Source organism: Thermobia domestica, chromosome 1 (genome assembly GCF_964235325.1).
Source record: "Thermobia domestica chromosome 1, izTheDome1.hap1.1, whole genome shotgun sequence".
NCBI lineage: Eukaryota > Metazoa > Arthropoda > Insecta > Zygentoma > Lepismatidae > Thermobia > Thermobia domestica.
In genome coordinates this window covers 243,421,320-243,443,790 of record NC_137454.1, presented here as the reverse complement: position 1 = coordinate 243,443,790, position 22,471 = coordinate 243,421,320, and the positions used below count along the sequence as shown (strand labels likewise).

The window sequence follows — 22,471 nt, the reverse complement described above, 5'->3', positions numbered from 1 at the left end:
TGCGATTAAACCTGGCGTAGTAAAATATCAGTTCATCGCTGTCTTGGTCTGCGGTGAGTACATAAGAACCGGGTTCACAACCTTCTCCCACCCAACATATCTAACAAATACAACAAAGTGCTGCAAATTGTACGAAACATCCTTGGCGGGAATGGAAAATAGTTGTCACATTCAGTGAGGTCTCCATTTGTCTCACATGAAATGGTAACATTTGGGCAATTACATACCGTGGCATCTCTGGAAAAGGGCGTACCGAGCTTCCTTGTCAGTCCCAAGAAAGTATTCCAAGTTGAACCATAACTGTCGTCGGATAACATTGTGAGGGAAAGTTGGAGGTACGTAATGTGTACAACAGCGAGAAGGTGAATGCTGCCCACTTCCAGGAATCAATCACGATCCCAATCTATTGGAAAAACATTCCTCGTTTGCTTGGAGCCAACGAGAATCAGGTACAAATCCGTATGCTATAAAGCGTTCAGGCATATCGATAGATCATCCCTCCGGTTTTAACATGTCATTGAATAGGAACCAGGAATTCTTGTTATTTCCTTTAATGAGATTCTTTTAAAAGCCCTGCCGCGAGCCTGATGAATTTTTGCACATTTATGCTGTTAAAACGTCTCCAATATCGCCATCCTGTACTCTCATTGGCCTATGAATATCTGAAAGAAGAATAGGATGGAATTCCTACGTCTGTGCTACAACGTAGTTTGCTGCAATGAAAATCATGTCCGTAATATTGGTGGTCGACAAAATGCGACCAGTAGTAGCGACACGGCTTTTCACAAGTTCGTTTGTTGTCCGTTTCCAGCACCGAGGTATATGAGATGTGGACCTACAACTTAAGGTAGAATCGAACCCCTGCAAGGCGTTAAATTTTAATGTTCTCACACCAGGAAACGAACTCGGGACTATATCTATCATCACAAGTTATTAGACGAAGGCGCCAGATATTAGACTAGTTGGCTTTAGGCATAGGGTAAGCACACTTTAACAATTAGTGGAATAAAACTCCATCAGACTTCCGTATGCCTCCATTCGAAACGGATCAAAGTTGTTCTGCTGGATAAAGGTGGTCCAATACTGTACGAGCCAATGCGCTGGCAACACAACACCCACTTGAATGTGATATAACATCATGAAGTCTCCAATGACCTATGATTGTAAGTTAATACCGAAAATTCTATGTCCCTTACATGGTAGGGGTATGAAGTCCAAAAAAAGCTGAAATGAAGATTTAGCTTTCAAATTTCGAACAGCTGGTAGACGGAGTTCAGCGAAGAGAGGGGGAAAAGAATGCTATAGAGCCCCGGTTGTTTGTCACTGTCAAGTATCAATCCCTCCATAATATTGACATGGAATGTCCCTGATCCATCCATCTCGAAAATGTAGCTTATATCTCTTACATATATCTATCTATGAGAAATTCATTCCTCTCCTCCAACTATCTTCCACTATCAACTAATCACCTTATCTACATTATTCTGCACTTTAAAATATATTGTTCATTACAATTGGGACCTTTCCCAGAAAACGCAACATCATACAAACCGAATGGAAACCCTTCCCGGTGTTGCGTGCAGACTTCACAAACATTATCTGACCCGCAGACAAGGATATGAGTCATGGGCCCTACAGATTATTGTTCCGAATTTACTACAACTCTTTGGCCTATTACTCGCTACAGAAGGATACCATTTATGACTTTTAATAATCTGTGTATTAATTCCTGCATAAAATACCACTCTACGATCTATTTAACGGACCATTTTTGCATTTGACACAGACATCATCAAAAATCCTGGAAATTTTATCTGTTATCTATATCCATAAATTCGGTGGTCTTGAGATACCCTTGATTCCAGTGTTGACAATCCTACTAAGCACGCTTCCATTTTCCTAGAAAATCATTTTCAACACTATTTACTATCATTTCTCGAAAATAGAACCACTTACAATAAATTATTCTTACCTACCCATCCATAGATATAACACACCAATATTCCGCTAATTCATGGCTTTAGGGTCTTAAAAGTTTCCTCAATACAGGCCAGAAACTTGATATTTCAACATATGATTCTCCATCGAATTAATCAAGTTTATGCTCAGTATTAACAATCTGGAGATAATCACTACGTCCAAATCAAGAGCCGTGGGGATTCGGATGGTTTCATCCTACGCTAGAGCACCATTTTATGCAACACCTAGAGCAAAGATTTCAACTCTCAAAGTCATTTTCCCATTTTTAAATCTTACAGACCTCATCATCTTTGTAATCTGGACCCACGGACATCCGACACTACATAATCATCATTATCTCTAAATAATAAATCCCCCGCCTAATTCAGCTGATATTTCTCTATCAACACCGTTGCCTCCTTAGCATGGGCATCAGGTTACAGAGTGGACGCCTCGAGACTAACGTGCATATAAATCTCATCTCCAATCTTTACTGAATCAAACTTGGCTTACATGAAAGTCCTGGTTATTCGTGAAACCACATCTGCTCCATCAGATCAACCCTTTAAAAAGCCTATTGTCAGCACTCACCACGGTGGATATTCCCCAAACTTCATTTCCACATACCTCGGCCAGATTAAAATACCAACAAGGGTAAGATGTCATTTCTAACAAATTTCCACTTTCGTGTCTTCTCATAATCCTATCTCCATTGATTGCAGAAACTCATGAAGCTCTCTTTCGCAATAATTATTTCATATCAGAAATTAATAATAATAATAATAATAATAATAATAATAATCCATCATCATCGTCACCATCTTCTTACGCCCTCCAAAATCGTCTAAGAGAGCCCAGTCAAATTGCATATTTCATTGAAGAACTAGATTCATGAAACCTTCCGCTTCCGCTGGTCCAATACTATAATCCTTGATGTTATTGACTTTTGAATATCAAACCGACAAAATACTTATCTCCATTTTGCTTATCTGAGATTTTTGATTATTCTCAATTTTTTATTATTCTGATCTATTTACTAAAATTCACTTACACGCCTGTATTCTACATGAAAAAAAAAAAAAAAAAATCTGTACTCTAAACTCTTTTACCAACACACAAAAAATCATCAACTCCAGCAACCCTAAATTTCCTAATTTACCAATACCTGAATCACAGATTATCGTAATTTCAGCTTTGATTGTACTTTCCGCATGAACATCTTAAAAATTCACCTTCCTCCTTAAAGTGAAATAAAAATAAGCATACCTCTATTCTTCCGTCACCCGAGAGTCTGGACTAAACCACTTCATTCTTTCCTTCTTTTTCTCTGTCTTCGATTATTAACACTACTAACGGTAGAGCTCCCATGTGGCTATATGGTTAACGTACGTCCGGGTTCGATTCCCAGCGGAAACTCATGTGGTTCGGATCCCACTTAACTTATAGATGTACGTCTTATATTCTTCGGTGCTGAAAATGGACTTACACCAAACCATTTCTGCCACACTATTTCTACTTTACCAGCCACCGCCACTTATTTTGTTCTTCCTTATTCTCTACTATTTTACACTACGTTTTAGTATGTTTGCTAATATTTACCTTTACCATTTTCACAGTATTTACTTCTAGAAATATCTCTATAGTAACTTTAGTGGATCGTGTCTCCCTATCTTTCCAGTTTTTTTTCTTTCTCTTTAAATTCTACTATGACGTAGACCTCGAAATGACTGACAGTAACACACAACCGCATCCATCTTTCCCTAGATTCTTTCTTATTCCCTTCCTACACTCAGTCGACGAGCCATTTGCGATTTGAGTCCTTGAGTGTCTCATTTGGTGCTTTCAGTGAGATAACACACTTGGGACATGAGACGCTTTTACAAATAATATATATGGAAGGTAACACGGAATAAAATTATTAATACAACAAAATGTGTGGTTTCTATTGTAAACGAAAGAGGTAAGGAAGTAGCTCTGTGATGGTATCCGTGTATCTACAATCCAAGGGAACTGATGAGCTTTTATTTTCTTCAAATGCATAGCTGGAGTTTAACCTTCTTTTAAGCGACAATGCTATGAGATGGAACCTATTATTTAAAACTGGGACCCAAACCATTACTATATTTTGTATCTAAGGGAACTTCCCCATCGAGAATCGAACCCAGGACCACACTCACAGAAAGCACATACGTTAGACACTTGGTTATTCTTTAACATAATGGAAACCGCATGTTTTAACGTAACAGTATTCTTTAACGTAAAATACATGCAAATTATGGCAACTTATATGCATTCAACAAACAGTTTACTGGGTGGATATGGAGTGGGAGTAACTTTCGTTACATACTGATAATGTAAAAACCTCAGATTTTCCATTTTACTGGCCCAATCTCAATGTTATTGAGAATATGTGGTCACGCAGCATGGATTAAACAACTCATGCAAAACTGTGACTGTACGGAAGTGGCTAACAGCAGAAGTTTTCTATATATGAATCTGGTGATTTATACACTCCTTAGAATTAAGAAAATACTTTTATGCCAAGAAATGTTTTACCATTTTACGCTGAAAGCCACGGTAACTGACTTCTTCGAACTAATTGATCTGTTATGCCAAAGTTCATTACTTCACACTCTTTAGTTTCTACATATTGGAGTTTATTGTAACTATCCTTTTTGCTCAAAATTAAATAAACTTTCATACAATCTTTGAAACCATTTGCAACAAATGCCATCATCACCTACGATTACAATGTTGCCATAAACGACATTTCATAAAACAATACAATAATTCGAACTCGGCGAATAAGGCATTTAAAACAGTAAATCAGGTCTTGAAATATATTTTCATTATCAAATACAAGCTTTTCAAGTTTATATATATATATATATATATATATATATATATATATATATATATATATATATATATATATAAATCAAACCACTTAAAAAATCTCCTTAACTTCTGAAACCTACATGAACTAACCTACAACTAAGAAAAATAACTGACTCTAAAAAGGTATTTAAGGTTCCTACTCACTATTTCTCAAAAAGCTTTCGCTAACTACTAAACCAGCGTTTCCCAACCTTTTTCAACTTGCGGCACACTACAGGTGTAACTTGAATTCTCGCGGCACACCCATATATATATATAATTACCGTGGTATTTTAATGTGATTACTAATTTCCTTCTTACAGAGAAGAAAGCTCGATCACTGATTTTCCCCCGTGCTAAATCATTATACTTATTTTTCATTCTAATTTTAAAATAGAAAACAATAGCAATGAAATATAGGACTCGGGTTTTTAAAAATCCACTTTCTCTTTCGAAAACTGTATCTAACCTCTAACTAAAAGGGAAGATCACTAAATAACGAACAAATAAACAAATCTCCTATACTTTTAAAACACAAATGTAGGTAATTTGTATGCATGCTTGCTTTGTTGAATTTATTGAATGATATGATAAAATTTCAAGTTACGAAATAGTCTGCAACAATAAAGAAGTAATAATGGTCATGACAATGATAAATACGTTTTTCAACATTAAAAATGTACAGAAAAGTAACACAGTATGAAATTTAAAATTGTAGATTTATAGTAGAGGTTCATAGTAATGTGAAATATAAATATACATTTTCCCCTGTCTTGCAATTTGGTTCGTATAGAATTAATAATTTGTTTCGATTTTTTCGCGGCACACCAGCGGCCCATTCGCGGCACACGGTTGGGAAACGCTGTACTAAACGATAAGTGCGAGTAAAACTAATAGATGAAACCAAATCAAATAAAATCTTTGAGTTTAACATCCCACGATTATGCCCTTGAAACTAAGGGAGACGATAATTAAAACAAGTGAATGATGATGGAAGAATTGGTGGAATGAGAAAGTGGGAGGAAAAGGGAGTACCCCGAGAAAACTCACGGGCACGATGTTATCCACCACAAACTTATTTTACTTGGCCGGGGATCGAACCAGGGACTCTATACTGAGCCACCGTGGCCCCGTAACAAATAGATTATTGGGAAAATTTGGCAAAGCTGTTGAAAACGAATGGCAAACAAGTTTCTTTTCTACTTTCTACGTAAATATCAGTGTGTGAAACTTATAATCTACAGGAAGAAGACAACACGCTATCATTTCATATCCCTTGTGTTTTGGTTCACAATTCGATACCCGCTGAGCACAAACTCTCGAAAAAGAATTCTGAGTAAGGGTTCGGATCGCATTTTTGAATATAGGTCCTGTCTCGTATAGCCTACATGCGTATAACGTATAGGAAGATTAAACTGCAATCAGTAGTAACTGCATATTAACACATACTGACTATAATTAAATATATTAAATTTTTGGTATTCCGTGTTTTATTTATTTTAACTAACGTTTCGAACGCACAGACTGTGTTCATCATAGGAGTTGTACCAACTGGGAAATAGTTGTACAATTATTACCGTACACAAGGATAAGAATGGATCTGAAAAGGTAGGGGGACGCATGACGTCACTCCGTCTCCATCTTTGGCCATTATATTTTTTTTAAGAAGTGGAGGGACGCTGTAGATTTTTTGAAAGTGAGCAAACGACATTCCTCGCGATCACCCTCACTTTTAGCCTTATCGTACAATTTTAATCGTTACATTTAATAATTAACAATTTTTTTTTACAAATTAGTAGTACTCTGATGACGAAAACGCAGTCAGAGAATTTGAAACCTAATTTAAAATAAAGCATGGATGGAATACTAGAAACTGAATTAATTTAGTTACAGATATTTCAGTGAAAATTATATGGAACACGTTAATAACTTTACATTGCTCATACTGACATTTGTATTGTACTATTAATCTTTAAAAATACACACTAAGAGCAATCCACTTCTCTCTCTAATCTAACGGAAATCGATTGCACTTCATAGTGTTACTCTTATAATACCATTCAGAAATTATTAGATTTTAAAAAAAAAATTACTCAGCGTTTAGTAATACAGAATTTGTTTTTGTATTTCTAACCAATTACATGAACTGAGTAAGTACGTTATTTGTTAGTGTTACAATGACCTATTTCATAGAAAAGCAATCAATATTCATGTCAATGTTCTTTTTCTGGTGTCTTGACCCCTTTACAGTTTATCTTGCAATTTCTTCGTATTACTGCAATAACATTAATATACCTTTTCTTTATCGTAACGCTTTACTTGTTCTCGGTTTTAATTTACGAAGTATATACAATCCTTTCGTGTATCTACTATCCAGGTGATTGTTTAATAATTCAGTTAGCCAAACTGCAAGTGTTTCAAGTAAGGTTAACTCAGGTAGATCAATCAATTCTTGAGATATTTATAAACAAAGAATACTGAAATAAACTTTTAATTATTTTTTAACAAAGGTAAATCAACGACCTAGCATAAGGTAATCATTAGCAACCTAATGATCTTAACATAAAAACATGTTACTATTTTAAACTATCATAATATTTTCATTGTTGAGTTACAGAAGTCTTCTGCGAAACATTTTCACGAAATCTTGAAGAAATTAAAAAATCGGCTAGTTATGAAATATAGAAGATCATAATATCTAGCTATAAAGAAAGCTAGCAGCTGATAACCATCGAAGTAAAATAAATAAATAAAAAAAAAAAAAAACATGAACAAGCAAAAAAAAAAAAAAAAGTTTCCACCAATATTTCCTTCTATCCGATTTTGTCTTTCACAAATTTTAAAATGCTTTTTCGCTTGCTATTCAGAGGGTTTCACTTTTAATTCTTGAATTATCTGCAGGCAAAAATGTTTCCCTAAGTGTCAACTTCTTACCCAAGTCTTATCCAAATGAACTACGTACATCTCTATATATTTAAAGAAAGAAAGAAGGAAAGAAAGAAAAAACAAATATTTCAAGAACACATGCCATTACAATGAAGATGAGATTTTTCATTACTTTAGTAGACATATGATGCTTGCTCATCCTCAAATGTTTAGATAATGCAGATGAGAATCTTTGTATTAAACGTCCTTTACATTAATATCTTTTGATATTGATTTCATTGATCCTTTGCACATCATATAGAAATTTCAATTAATTTATTTTTGCTCAATTTAACGTTATTTTTATGTTGGACTGAGATATGTTTACTTATAGTCCTAAACATGACAGTTATCTAGCCCTAACTGTCAGGTGATAATCCTATTCTATAAGCAGGTCTACTTGGTTTCAGAGCTTCCTGTGGCCATAGGGTGGACTGTATCAAGTTCTATTGTTTCGCGGAGGTTCACAGAAGATCTTTCTTTGCTAGAAGACCTGCAATTTATGTGACATTTATTCCAGCGCAAAGAAGGCATCAGTGACTGAATCCACAATCAATTGTTACACGTTCCATTTACGGATGAGTCAAGATCTAGCTTCAGACCAATTACCGACGTATTCTTATCCGGCAAGAACCGAACGCAAGATATCATATACCGCATATAAAGCAAAGGGGTTACTGTAGTAGTGATATAAGGCAGCATGATCGATTATGTCCTCACCGACCTCATCAATGAGGCTGATTCTACTGCTCGGAGGTAAATAGTTGAGATCCTACATAACAGATCCTACACAATGAATAACAGAACATTACAGTCCGGGAGATCAAAAAGGAGCTAGAAGTGACTATTTGCGAAGAATAAAGTCTATTGTCTACAACTATCCTCGGTACATCTACTTTGAATAGGACTTTGTAGCAAAAACTGTAAAACAGTTCCGAGTCTTCATATTCTCTATTAAGTGCACATTCCACAACTACGACACACCTCTTTGGCCGCACACCAGCATTTGCACGAAAACAAAAATCCATATATCATAAATTAAGTTTTAGTGCGTCTAACCTGAAGGTCATGTGAAAAATAAGCAAACCAGCTTTCAAAATGGTCGCCATAACTGTATACAATTCCGAAGTCGCTAAGGAGAACAAGCGCGCGAAACGCACTACTGATGCAACAAATAAGCGCTCCAAGTTTGCGATCCTGGAATTCATTTCAGTGAACCATTTTTTTCCCGAGCATTAACCATAATCGACTGTCCTATGGGCTGAGATCTGGGCTCGCGTAACACCAATATTCAAGGACAATGAAATAGGGTGCACTCCCTCTCTTGAAGCTAGTCCTGACTCATCTAGAAAATCTACTGTTAATTACTGAATACAATGTTCATGTGGTCCATTACGACTGGCTTCAGCACTCTGTCCCGATACCCTTAAGTATTGTAAAGTTTCCATTCTTAGCTCTCAAAAATGAAGCTGAATAGTACGGTCATATTGCAGACCCAACTAACCCATGACAAATCTGGATGTTGGATATATACAATCTTCGGAAGTTTTTCACGATTCAGTTCTGAACACTTTTATATAAGTGAAGTTTATTTTACTGTGCCGATTTTCAAAAGGTGCAAAAGTGTTCAAAATTTTGAATCATATAATCCTCATCAGTTTTAATTGAAGGGTTAGTAAATACCCTATAACCCAAAGTTTTCAGTCGATACGTGGTACCAGCGCATTGATATTTTTTGAAATCTTCATATGCCATGCTATCACTGATCGGTGAATAACAGAATTTCGACGAATTCTCGCCGTCACTGTTTTACAATTGTGGTTTCCTTACATTGGCGAACAAGCTATCTTGTATCATCATCAATCGCTCACGTTTCTATGAATCTCTAAATGAACCAGTACACCAAATGCCCTACTAATTTACAGCTTTCTGGCGGTTTGCAAAATCTCGGAAGGTATTTTGCCATTACAGCTATAATTTTCATAATTATCGTTGTATCATCATTAAGTTAAACAATAGTATCCATCTGTTGTTTCTCAATACAAAACTCCACTCACCAATGTTTGGACTAGACTGCGATTCGCCACCCTTAACACCGGAACTACACCGTCTGGTAAGAAAAGAGACTTATCAGGAGGGTAAACTAGTGTTTTAATTAAATACTGAATACATTGTGGTTTAAATAGTAGATGTATTTTGGTGATTATTTGGAAGTAAAAAGTAAAAATATGTGTTGCGATGAAATGAGTATTTCCTGTTTTGTGGTGGTGCTTCTAGGTTATATAGATTGCGTTGAAGGTTAAAAATCAGTAAGCGTTCTACTGATACATGCTAAATAGTGACTTACATAACTTATACTTAACGTTCCTTTAAGGTGATAGTTTCCGCACTTGTTCAGTTAAAGGAAATTACATTCAGATTAAGACAATACCTTTACTATATCGATTGTTTTAGAAACCTAACATAATAATTAAAGAAATAAAATACTGGAATTTCAGGATCATTACGCTCTACCCTCATGGAACCAACTACATACGTAAAAGGTGGAGCACGATGCGTAAAACTTATTTTACGAGCAATTATTTTACGTTCCTTTTGAAGTTTTGGACATAAACACCAAATTTGGTTCGACATCGAGACTCCCAGGTATTTATATACAGTATATAGGTCTATATTGAAATGAACAAAAAAAAAAATAAATAAATAAATAAATAAATAAATAAAAAATGAAATAAAATAAAATAAAAAGAATACTAACGACAGAAACCTATGGCATGTTATATTGGTTGTTCTGCTTTAGCTAGACTGCCAGATCTCTGGGCATTGCCCGGATTTGAAATACATTCTATGAGTCTCCGGGACAAGGAACTAAATGTATCGGCTTAAATCTTAAATTACGTATAATTATCTATGCCATTCAATCCTTATAGTATAGACTGTACTTAGTTCTTGTTAATTACCTACAAGAATTGTAACAAAGAGGGTGCACTTTTATTGTAACAAAGGCTAGATTTAAATTCTTTCCATTATTGTAGCTTATTATCGCGCAGTACCAACACTGTTTCCATAATTTAACAGACTTGGGATTAGGTTCAAGAAAATGAACTGTAATGAGTTCTTTGTTACGGAATCTATAATATCAACACTTGACGGAAAGAATAATATTTGTTGCAAATTACGGGGTGCACTTTAATTGAGAAAGCAGACGTACCAAAACTGATGAAAATAATGTATGTATCTGTAGTATAAGTCATAAAATATTAATTTCACAGGAGAAGCGAAAAAGTGTTTTCAAGACAATATTTTGTTGAGTTGCGTCGATTATTTATTGACGGAAACATTTTTCACTTCCTGTGTTCCAGTTGTCCACATCTCAAAACTTTCCTAGTGTCCCTCGTACTAATGTAAGTAAGAAAAAATACGATAACTCAATGTCGGCCAAAAAGTGACTTGGCACAATTTACCTCTAAGCCACAGATATACTCACTATACTAGCCAATAATGCATATGTTTAGTATAATAAAAGCTTTATAATCAGATGACAATGTCAACAAAACTTTTAATGGTCGGAATTTGTGTTCAGATGAACCAAAAAATGATTATCCACCTTTCTACTGAACGGATCTGGAAAACAGGACTCTTCACGCTGCGAGGTAGGAATGATAATAATAGGTAGACTTCTATGATTACTAATGTTGTCAATTTCCATTTAGCTAGATATAATTTATGTTTGGATAGTACTAATGGTAATGTTAGTAGTCAGTAACAGTAGTTACAAGTTAGAAATAACGGTGATAATATCATGCAAAACTGAAAAAAATAAAATAAAATCTAGGATTTACAATCACACAAATGACACTGGTCTCCGGCCCTACTTTAGTTCAATTGGGCAATCCTAGCTTTATAATGTTTCGAGAAGGACCGAGTAGCCAACTAGTGCATGTATCACGACAAGGAGAGAGAACGCATACATGAGAGACTACAACTTTATTTGCATTTTTGAATTTGAACTTTGTTTGATACTAGAAAAGCTAATACAGCCATCATTTCTACAGCTCTCTATATAATAATATTCTGCTCGTCATTCTCCTCTCTTTCTAATTTCCATCTATAGCTTGGGCCTTGGTCTTACACTCTTCAGTCAAAACATTCTAAAGCATTTTAAATATCCAAAACTGGTACTATCGACACACAACCAAACTTCAGTCCTATTCTTCTTACTTTTTTTTCTTTTTCTTTTCCTTACTTCACTATACCTTTCATTGAAGAGCTACTGCGAAATTTAAGTGTCTATATCAATACCTTCAGTGTATTTTAAGTCATAGCTCTTTATTCAACATTATTCCTGTGGATTCAACAAGCAATACTTATATATATAAAGCAAAATTACTATTACGGTTCTTACGTACTTTCTAGTGATCACTATTAATACGAACATCATTTCCATGAGCGGCCCACGCTTTTATTTTTAACCTAACTAACTCTATGGTCTATGGAACCCGGGGGTTCAATACCGTATTCGCAAAAGCTCTACCCACTGACTTCTATCCTTAGCCAACTGGATCCAGTTTCTACTTTGTATTCCTATTTCTGCGAGATCCATCTTAATATTGTCCTCCCACCTGCGTCTAGGTCTTCCTAGTGGGTGTTTTCCGGTTGGTCTTCCAGTTAAGATTTTGAAAGCGTTCCTACTTTCTTCCATCCTGGCTACATGACCTGTCCACGTGAGCCTCCTAGACTTGATGACCCTAAAAATGTTGGGTAAACCGTATAAATTATGTAGTTATTCGTTATGAAGTTTCCGCCATTCCCCATTCTCGTTTCTCTTGGGTTCGAATATTTGTCTCAGGATCTTGTTTTCAAAACTCTCTAATTTATTTTTAATCATATAAAAATATGTTAAAAAGGCAATTTTCCACTTTTTAATTCATTTCGTTAAAAATATGGATCTTATACTTTTACATTTAGAAGCTGTACCTTTTTTTCTGCAAATATATGTGTTTTTTTTCTTCATATTTGGAAGGTTTTTCTATTGAGAACTACTCAAACACAAAATGAAGTTTAAGATTGAAAAAAAAAAAAAGGCGTCTGGAATGCCAATCGAACACAGATCTCCGACTTACGATGCCGATACACTAAACATAACGTTACACATCTGCCCACAGATCGGCCATTCTCTCTTGAAGTCAGTGTTCGGCCATTCAAGTCATATGGAATTTATCAAAACTTCTGTTGTATTTGTACAATCTAGAGTATATTCATTAATGAATATCTATTATCAACCGTAATAGTGTTTACAAGTTCCCTACAACGGAAGTTGTGGTACAGAACATCGACCTTAACAGTAAGAACGCGTGACTGTGGCTAGTATGCGCACGAACTAGGCAGTGTAATGGTTAGTGTACATGTACGATACCAAATTCAGGGCTGAGTTCGAACCCGGGCCCACATGCAATTTTTCATCCTTTGAATTTAATTGAATTCGTACTAATGATGAACATGTTATAGAAAATTGTTTTTTTTTTTTTTTTTCCTGTCATTTCTTAATATACACATAACTACAAAACGACTACTTTAGTGGATATTCATCTACGCCCATCTGCTCACAAAAGAATTAACTGCGTGGCCTAGTAAATATGACCGAACTCAATAAACAAAATACCTACAAAGATAAATATTACAACCTGAATACTGGGAGTCCACTATGACCATTCACGAGCTGAGATGGATTTTAAAAAATGTAAATGAAGACAATGTTTAAGCACAGCTGAATATACTTCTTCAATTTAATGATTGGTTAAATGACTTACTTCAGACGCTTATAAGTTTGGACATAATTTCATCAACGACCTTGAAGAGCTTAGTAATTAATGTACGATAAATACTCAATCGTACTGGTTACGCTTGCTGACAATAGGAATTATGGAATAACGTAACGCCTACATATCTACACCTGATTTCACTAAGGCGTAGACCATCTATAAAGTCAGAAATCAAAGGTTACTACAATTTTAATAGGAGGCAAATACTGTAATCTGTTATCCTTTTTATGTTTCATGTGCTCTATAATAGTATTTTTTAAATACCACGTGGTATAGGTTGAGAACTGTCTGGAAATACAGATCTAACAAAAAGAAAACATTTCTCACCGTTGGTTAGGCACTTAGCAACTCAACTACGCGACTTTTGTGATTGACAGTAAAATAGATTCTTTGGTATTTTCCCGCTGCAATGCATAGAGTAATTGTACTCTCTTTATTTGAGCGGGAATATCCTTATTTTATGATTGGACAGCTTCTTGCGATCTGAAGTAAGAATGTTTGGTTAGGAGATTCTTCTTTATATCTTTGCTCTTGTTCTTGGCATTACCAATGATAAAAACATAAATTCGCCCCTTATCTACATTTTATGAAAAATTTAGTTGAACGATTAAAACTTTGTATCTGTTAACAATATTTTGTTTATTATTCACTAGAGAATATTTTGAAATACACTAGTAAAAACAATTAGGTGAGCAGGAAGCAAACACAGAAACGACCAAAAGACATCGAAATTTCAGACGTATTTAATTGTGGACATTGTTGTCTCGATCACTACAATGCACTTACGCTGGGTAGTCCGCATGAACGAGCACAATGTAAAGCCACACGACTCGAAGCACAACGATAAGAAGTGAAAACATCAGGGCATTTGGGAACGTTAGTAGTGTCGCTTTGACGAACAGTGAGCGGAGGTGAGCTGCTGTGGTGTAGTGTTGAATAGGAACAATGACAGCGCAACACGATTTTGCGGAACCTATGGCATGGAGAGCCATAGAGAGGATGAAAACAGAACCGACATAACGTGTGGTAGCTGAGACACTAGGCGTATCTCGGAGTGTCATTTCTACACTCTGAACATGATTTCAACAGATGGGAATAATACGTCAGAGATCAGGACAAGGTCAATTACTGACAATGTCAGTAAGAAAATACCGCTACTTGGTGTTGTTGGCTCATAGAAACAAGCGGCTAAGTGCAAGTGAGTTGCAACATGAGCTTGTACTATTAACAAATCGCAGGATATCAACACAAACCGCGCGATCGGCTGCGGGAAGGAGGCTTTTATGCACGAAGATCGATGGTGTCCCATTGAGTGCCTAACGGGTAGGGCCAGCCGAAACTGGGCTGCTGAACATCATTAATCGGGAGGGGGGGGGTTGAATGGATCACTTTTCTGTTCTCGGATGAGTTACGTTTCAGTTATTAAGGCAATCGACAGACTCATCTGGAGGAAAAGTGAATCTCGAAATTATCCATCAATTGTACAGGAGAATCCTAATATGATGGTGGTGGAATAATGGTGTGGACAATACAAGACGCACAGGCCTGCGGATTATCTCGAATGATGCTTTAATAGCTCAGCGACACAAAGACGGAATCCTCAGACCTCACGTTGTTCTTATGGCTGCACAATTAGCAACAGTTTCATTTTTATGGAAGATAATGCCAAACCTCGTCGAGCGGATGTAAGATGCTGGAGGCAAAAGGCATCAAACGAATGGTATGACCAGCGTCCTTCCCAGCTTTAAATCCCATTAAACACTAATGGGACACACTTGGTAGACTTATTGCTGCCAGGCCATTACCTGCAACTCTGCAACAGCTGGAAATAGTAAAGAAACGTCCCACAGACTAGCATCGACAACCAGATCCAATCCATGTCAAACGTACCGGTATGTGCAAATCTTGTAGCCGTCCGGGCAGATCACACAGCTTATTAGAGGCATGTTTCATTATGTAAATATCTATTTCTGTTATATTACTGAGATGTTCGTGTAATGTCTTCTTTTTTTTTTTTTTTTTTCACGTACATAAATTACTCCTAAAGTTGCCTCGTATTGACCACTTAGCACAGATGTATTGCAGGATCACGGCAACAAAAAAGGGGAATTTCGATTTCTCACGGTTGTTTTTGCGTTTTCTGGCTTGCTCTCCTAACTGTTTCGACCAGTGTACTTTGAGACAGGAAATTACGTAATTTTTAATAGGATAGTACATGTAAGAATTGCATAACTGAATCACATATAAAATAACCACCACAGCCTGATTTGAGGAAGGCGTTATTATGTCCTGACGTATTTTCTCGCAATTTATTTATTTTCTGAAATCATACTTGCGGACCATAGGAGTATCTAGCGTAGCCATTACTTCTAATTCTTAGGCCTGAACAGGGTATTCGAACTCCAGACCCGAAATATGGTGATAAGTCTAATGATGACACTGTGACTTTTTTATACTTAGACGAAAAGGACACTCACCTGTCTATAGATTCGTTAAATGTGCTCCCATCACTTTGCTCATAATCTAACATTAAGTCATCTGAAGCTATACTTTCACATGGCGACAGCGTATCAAGTGACGTAGTACGACTTTTAGAACCGTGCGCAGGACTGTCTTCTGCTCCAGAACATTTTGCTGCAAAATATTAATTTTTACAAAATCGTCAGAATATTATATTCGTAGTAACATAAGATTTAAAAAAACAATCTACAATACATTATTCCTATTGATGTATCTAATTCTTCATTCTTAGTTTCATATTATTTTTAAGACTTTAGAAAGACCAAGTCATACAAGCAGGGAAACAAAAGAGGATGTATATAATGAAATTATTTAACATGTAGAAATGTATGTTAAATGTCAAACTAGATTTAATTAAGGAGAGGCAAAAACACAAAAATAACAATATATAACAATTAAACATATACACTGACATAACATTAAAATGAATACACTCTACCACACTATGAAAATATCTTTTAAAAAGTGTAAGTAAATACACTCTACTTTCGTCAACTCAACTTTACATTAATAATGAAGAAATTGGCTCGATAGAGAAAATATTCCCACATCTGTGGTCGATTTTCCATTTATACTCGAATACTATTTCGCATTTCATTTTTTAAGCTCATCAACTTAAGTACTAGAGTATGTTAACTCTGCCCTGATAAGTATTACAAATACCAGCTTCTACTATATCATCAGTCACATTCGAATATATATTTCCTTTAATGATTCTTTTTATTCGTGAATACCTTTTGAATGAACTGACGGACAATAGTACAAAACAAGAAATCTCAGCTTCACCACTAAATTAAAAATAAAATCTAACCAAAGTAAATCACTTTTAATAAATAATAGTGTTACAGTTTGGGCAATGTATCCTTGCCTTTATCAAACATTATCGAAACTGTATTATTTATTAAAAATGATTTGCTTTGGCCAGATTTTTTAATTAAGGCAACGCGGTTCTGAAGTTGAATTAAACGACATTAATCATTCAAATATTTAGATTCAATTACATGACGTTTCAGAACACATCTGGATCCATCCTCAAATGTTGGAGAAAACATAAATAAAAAAAAAAAAATACTTATCTTATACCGCTAATTCAATATGTATTAGGGGTTCTTGGATGGATGCAATGTACAGCTTGGATGTAATATGTACACCGGATTTTCCGTATGCTTCAACCCTCGCCCAATCACCCATGTCCAAATTTAATTTTGGAGATTTTGTTTTATAGAAAAACAACAGAACTGCTTCTATTTCAATGTTGCTGTGCTATTTCTGTAAAACTTGAATTATTTTTGTCTTGTTGGTAATTATATTTTTAAATATTAGGATAGTGCTGAGATCGGAAATTTGTTATTCATTACCACCTTTATAGATATTTTTATAAAAAGGCCTTGTGTCCATCTTAAACACAAATTAAACATAACTTTACCATAAACAAAAACAGTGATATACTTCCGAAACTGTAACATTTCTCGTTAATTTATAATAAAGAATATAGACAGCCTTGTAAGAAAGTTATGTTTAATTTGTACCACCTTTAATGTACTCTTTTATTCCTGTGCTGATTTTTCTTTCAGTGTTACAGTTGCAAAACTTATTGCACACAAAAAAGACTTGACACATTTCACCACCTTCTGAAAGGTTATGAAAATAATCTTCTGTACTAAATTAAATGCTTTTCCATATTTCTGCCTAATATTACTGCGGGCCTCCTGAATTCGATAACGCTCATTGATTTACACCTGTAACGCCTCAGTCAATTTTTCTTAAATTTGTTGACACAGTGACTCAGTGGTAGAACGCTTACTTCTGGGTGCGTCGGAACTCAATAATTTAGCATATTTTACATTCCGGCATATTTGATTAATCTATTAACTACTTTCAACGCATTGTTTTCCTATATCCGACGTAATTGCGGAATACATATCTATGATATCCAGTGGTGATACTTTACAACACTTTTTATTATGCAGAGCAGAAAGCACCTGTATCACACAGTGACTGTTTTCTACCAGATGCTTACCATTGTTCCCAAACTATATAAAAATATCTAACGAATAACTGACTTAGTAATATGCCAGGTGGTATTGACCAGATATCTATTTGGCATTTACATGTATTTTTGGTAAACCTTGTAAAATTTGTAAAACATTTTAAAATGTTTCTTTTCCTTATTCCTCAGTATTCGTGAATCATCATCTTTTCATTAACGATTTTAATAATAAATTTACTTAAGGATTTTTAAAAATATCTCCCGACTTTCGTTTTTACCAGTTCTATATTGCATTGGGGTTTCCTAAGAGTTCTTTGATATTAATGCGAAGTTATTGTCCTTGCCAGATTTGATTGATATATCTGACTTTATTTAATCGATTTCTAAAATCTTTAATGGGTATACTAATATTATTTTTATATTTTCCATGCCTATTATCCTTTGTTCTTGAATAAAAAATTATTTACCTTCGTCTTTGAACGAAGTTTTGACACTTTCCATTGCTAGAATGTATTGTTGTGTGGCAAAATTTAGTTTTCTTTTCGAACAAATTTGGAATTTATTTGAAACCAATAAGTCAAGTAAATTTACTACGAACGACTCTTTTATATCTTACCTTCTTCGTAAACTTTCTCTTTTACTTGAAAAAAGATGGAAATATTCCACACGCCACTGCTCATGCCATAGTTTATAAGCAATCTTACTGAGATGTTCTACACAATAGTTCTGTTTTACAGGTACAGAAGACACAGTATAGATTTAGCCATGGATATGATTTTTCTTTCTGAATAGCGGGCTAAAATAAGTACTTTATTTGTTTAATTATTCAATTAATTAATTCTATATTTTTATCAGTTTTTCAACTTTAGAACTGAAGACTGAGGCTGATGCGTTCTGAAATGTTGTATAGAACCAATATATTTGAATGGCGAGTCATAAGATTTTTAATCCTGATGGGGGAAGATCGTTTTTAGATTAAATCCCAATTACAATATGGCATTTTCCTGTATCAAACTAAGATCCTTAATCTCCACTACGTGAAAACTGCATTTAAATCAGCCCTTCAAACGAGGTAGCAGATGGAATCCACTTTTAAATGTGACTGTATATCAAGGTTTATTTATTCAGTTACATTCTACTTTCCTGGCAAATTAACAACTCTAATTTCAAAACAATATAAATTTGCTATTAGAACTTTCAACTATTATCTACAGTCCTGTTAATTTGCGTTAATAAGGCATTTTTCGTAAGAAACTCAAGGAAGGCTTGAAATTCGGTTCTGAACTTAGCCATTCTGACCCTTAATTCTTATTTCCATCAGCCAAGTATGTACTAGGACCAAGTCTGCTTTCTCACACATCACTTTCCCAAACAAAAAGAATGGATGTACAGATGTGATAAATTTGAACATGGTTCTATGAGCTAATAAAATCAGAATTACATTTCTCACAACTGCATTCGATCGCAAACTCAGAAGGTAATCATGATTGATTCCTACGCAAATTCAGCACAAAGTGTCACTACTAGTTTAACATACAAACTCCTTATAGGACTAACAACAAGTCTCTGTCCTTTGGGTAAATTTTGGAATTCACTGTCAAGCGGTGTTTGAAAAGTGTTACATAAAAATATTTTGAAGAGATATGGCTACAGGACGCATGTAACTGAACAAATTATTTTATAAGCGCCGAAGCATCTTATTACCAACAATATTATGGAGCATAAAGAAATTAGTATTAATTATTTATTGCAGTTTCCGCCAGAAAGAAATGTAAAATAAGTAATTATCGCGTTTATTTTCGAGTATTCGCTTGAGTAACGAAATTCTGGTAATGGTAAAGAAAGAAAGAAAGAAGAAAAAAAAGGAAAAAAAATTCTGAATTTTGATAAATATATATATATCCTTTTCTGATTCCTTCCAAGTTTCGGACGACTGTGCTTTTGTACGTGTATATTAGATGCGGTGCGCAAGTATTAAAGTATTTCCTACACACTTGCTTATGTTAAGTTAGTATACTGACAATGAGATTTGATTGAAGCAGTTCTAATGATTTTGTTCACATTTCAGAAATTAATGTATCATTAATGGCCCTACTTGATTCCTTCGTCCCAGAGAAATTTAAAAAAGCATAGTTCGCTGCTGAAGATGAATTCTATTTATTATGAAGTGAGAAAGATAGTGTAGTGGATTTCTACCATCTACACCCTCCATTCCAAAAGAAACCGAACGTTTTAAAAAAACAAAAAAGCAATGTATATTTTGGAACAAATCATTTTTATTAATCAATGTATTCCCCTTCTGCATCGATACACATATTTGCACGCTCCAACAAGTTGTCAAACGACTTCTCCATGTCTTTTATTGGAATGGTCTTTAGGACGGCGGTCGTCGCCTTCTCAATGGCATCAATCGATGCGTGCCACTTTCCTTTCATCGCCAAATGCAGTTTCGGGAACAGATAGAAATCGCACGGAGCGAGATCTGGTGAATAGGGCGGATGATGCAACCGAATAATGTGATTTTTGACCAAAAATTCAGTTACAAGTCGCGAACGATGTGATGGTGCATTATCGTCCAAAAGAGTCCAACTGCCGATTTCGCGATATTCGGGCCGAATACGACGAATTCTTGCCAGCAAGCGCTTCATGACGCCCAAGTAAAACTCTCCAGTGACTGTCTGGCCGGGCTGAACAAATTCTTTGTGGATAATTCCTTTTGAATCGTAAAAACAAATCAGCATCACCTTAACTTTTGACTTCACCAAGCGACTTTTTTTGGGTGTTCCTTCATCCGGCGCTCTCCATTCAGCACTTTGCCGCTTTGTTTCGGGCTCATATTCAAAACACCACGTCTCGTCACCAGTTACAATCGATTTCAAGAAGTTTCGATCCTGCCGAGCACTTTTAACGATGTCTTTGCAATGCGCAATTCGATCAACTTTTTGGTCTTCGGTGAGTTTGTGTGGTACAATCCGCGGCAAAAAACCTGCAACATGAGGATGTAAGTTTATTGTGAAACTACGCCTAACAGCACAAGGAATGAACATAACGTCTAAGTGGAATGAATCACGCCAGGATAAAATTCGGCCTCCTCCCGTGCACACTTATTTTGGAGCAAAAGACTTCGTCATTTCACAATAAACTTATATGCTCATGTTGCAGGTTTTTTGCCGCGGATTGTACAAACCGCGAATTAACCTTCTTAAGGCCCAAAACTTCGGTCAAAATGCGGTATGCGGTTGTTTGAGGAATGCCTAATTCCATTTCAATAACTTTCACCGACGATTTTTTGTTATGTTTGATGAATTCACGCACTTTTTCGATGTTTTCTACCGATAATCCGGTTCTGGGACGGCCTGATCTTTCGTCATCATCCAGCGTCTCTCTACCCGATTTGAATCGCCTTAACCACTCGTAAACTTGCGTACGGGATAGACACTCATCACCATATGCATTTTGTAGCATTTGGTGCGTTTCACTAAAAGTTTTACCCAGTTTAACACAAAACTCAATTGCAGCTCGTTGTTTGAAACTCATTTTCCGACCGATGTACACAACACACTGACAGTTGAAACGCAATAACTTTATTGCCGTGCATCCAAATGTCATGACATTTATACCAGTTGTCAATGAGGGACTACGCCATCTACCGGTAAAATATTACAACAGATGGCACTAGTGGTACTATTTGTTTTCAAAAGTTCGGTTTCTTTTGGAATGGAGGGTGTATTTCTGTACAGAGTGCTATTTTCTAGATATTTATACACTTAAGTATGGTAATGATCTCCTATTTATATTCCTGCCCTCTTCCAACATGAATTGAAGGGTCAAATTAGTTAATTAATCATTCCTCAACATAATATCTCTTTCTTTTGTATTCTTTCTTTCTTTCTCTATTATTTTCCCACCTTCGCTATCTATCTGCTTTCTGCTCTAATTACTTTTCTCTCCACATTCTCTTCATGTATTATCTAAAGGCTTTTACGACTCCGCTTGATGGGACCTTTTGACCTTTATTTTCTACCGAATATCGATTTCCGTCCTTCTTCTTCGTCTACCAATTTCCATTAGTGTTTTACTCTATAGCAAACAGATCTTTCTTTTGGATGAACTTCGTTCTTCCATTAAGCCATTTGCTAAAATTAAACACGGAATGTTAAAACACTGTCTTTATATTTATATACACTTCTTTCTTCGCTTCTCCGTTATTTTTTCCCCTGTTTTAATTCTACTAATATTTAATCTATCTTTATAGTGTTTTATTAGTTAAACTATCTTTACAGTGTTTTATTAGATCATTCTGACGCTATCTGCAAAGTACTGTGTCATAGCAATAAAATCCAACACAATAGGTATTTTGAAGTTCAATAAAACAATA

At 35.3% G+C, this 22,471-nt stretch overlaps 1 protein-coding gene across 6 annotated transcripts in view; it reads right to left on the bottom strand.

Moving 5' to 3' along the window:
* LOC145694865 (uncharacterized) overlaps positions 1 to 22,471 on the bottom strand; it is a 294,105-nt gene that overhangs the window by 133,356 nt on the left and 138,278 nt on the right. For all 6 annotated transcript variants that reach the window (XR_014133059.1, XM_081771607.1, XM_081771586.1 and 3 more), the window contains one exon: positions 16,061 to 16,217. Coding sequence is in view for 5 of the 6 variants with exons in the window: in XM_081771607.1 (XP_081627733.1) it covers positions 16,061 to 16,217 (157 nt within the window). In the remaining variant the exon portion in view is untranslated. The remainder of the gene's footprint in view (positions 1 to 16,060; positions 16,218 to 22,471) is intronic.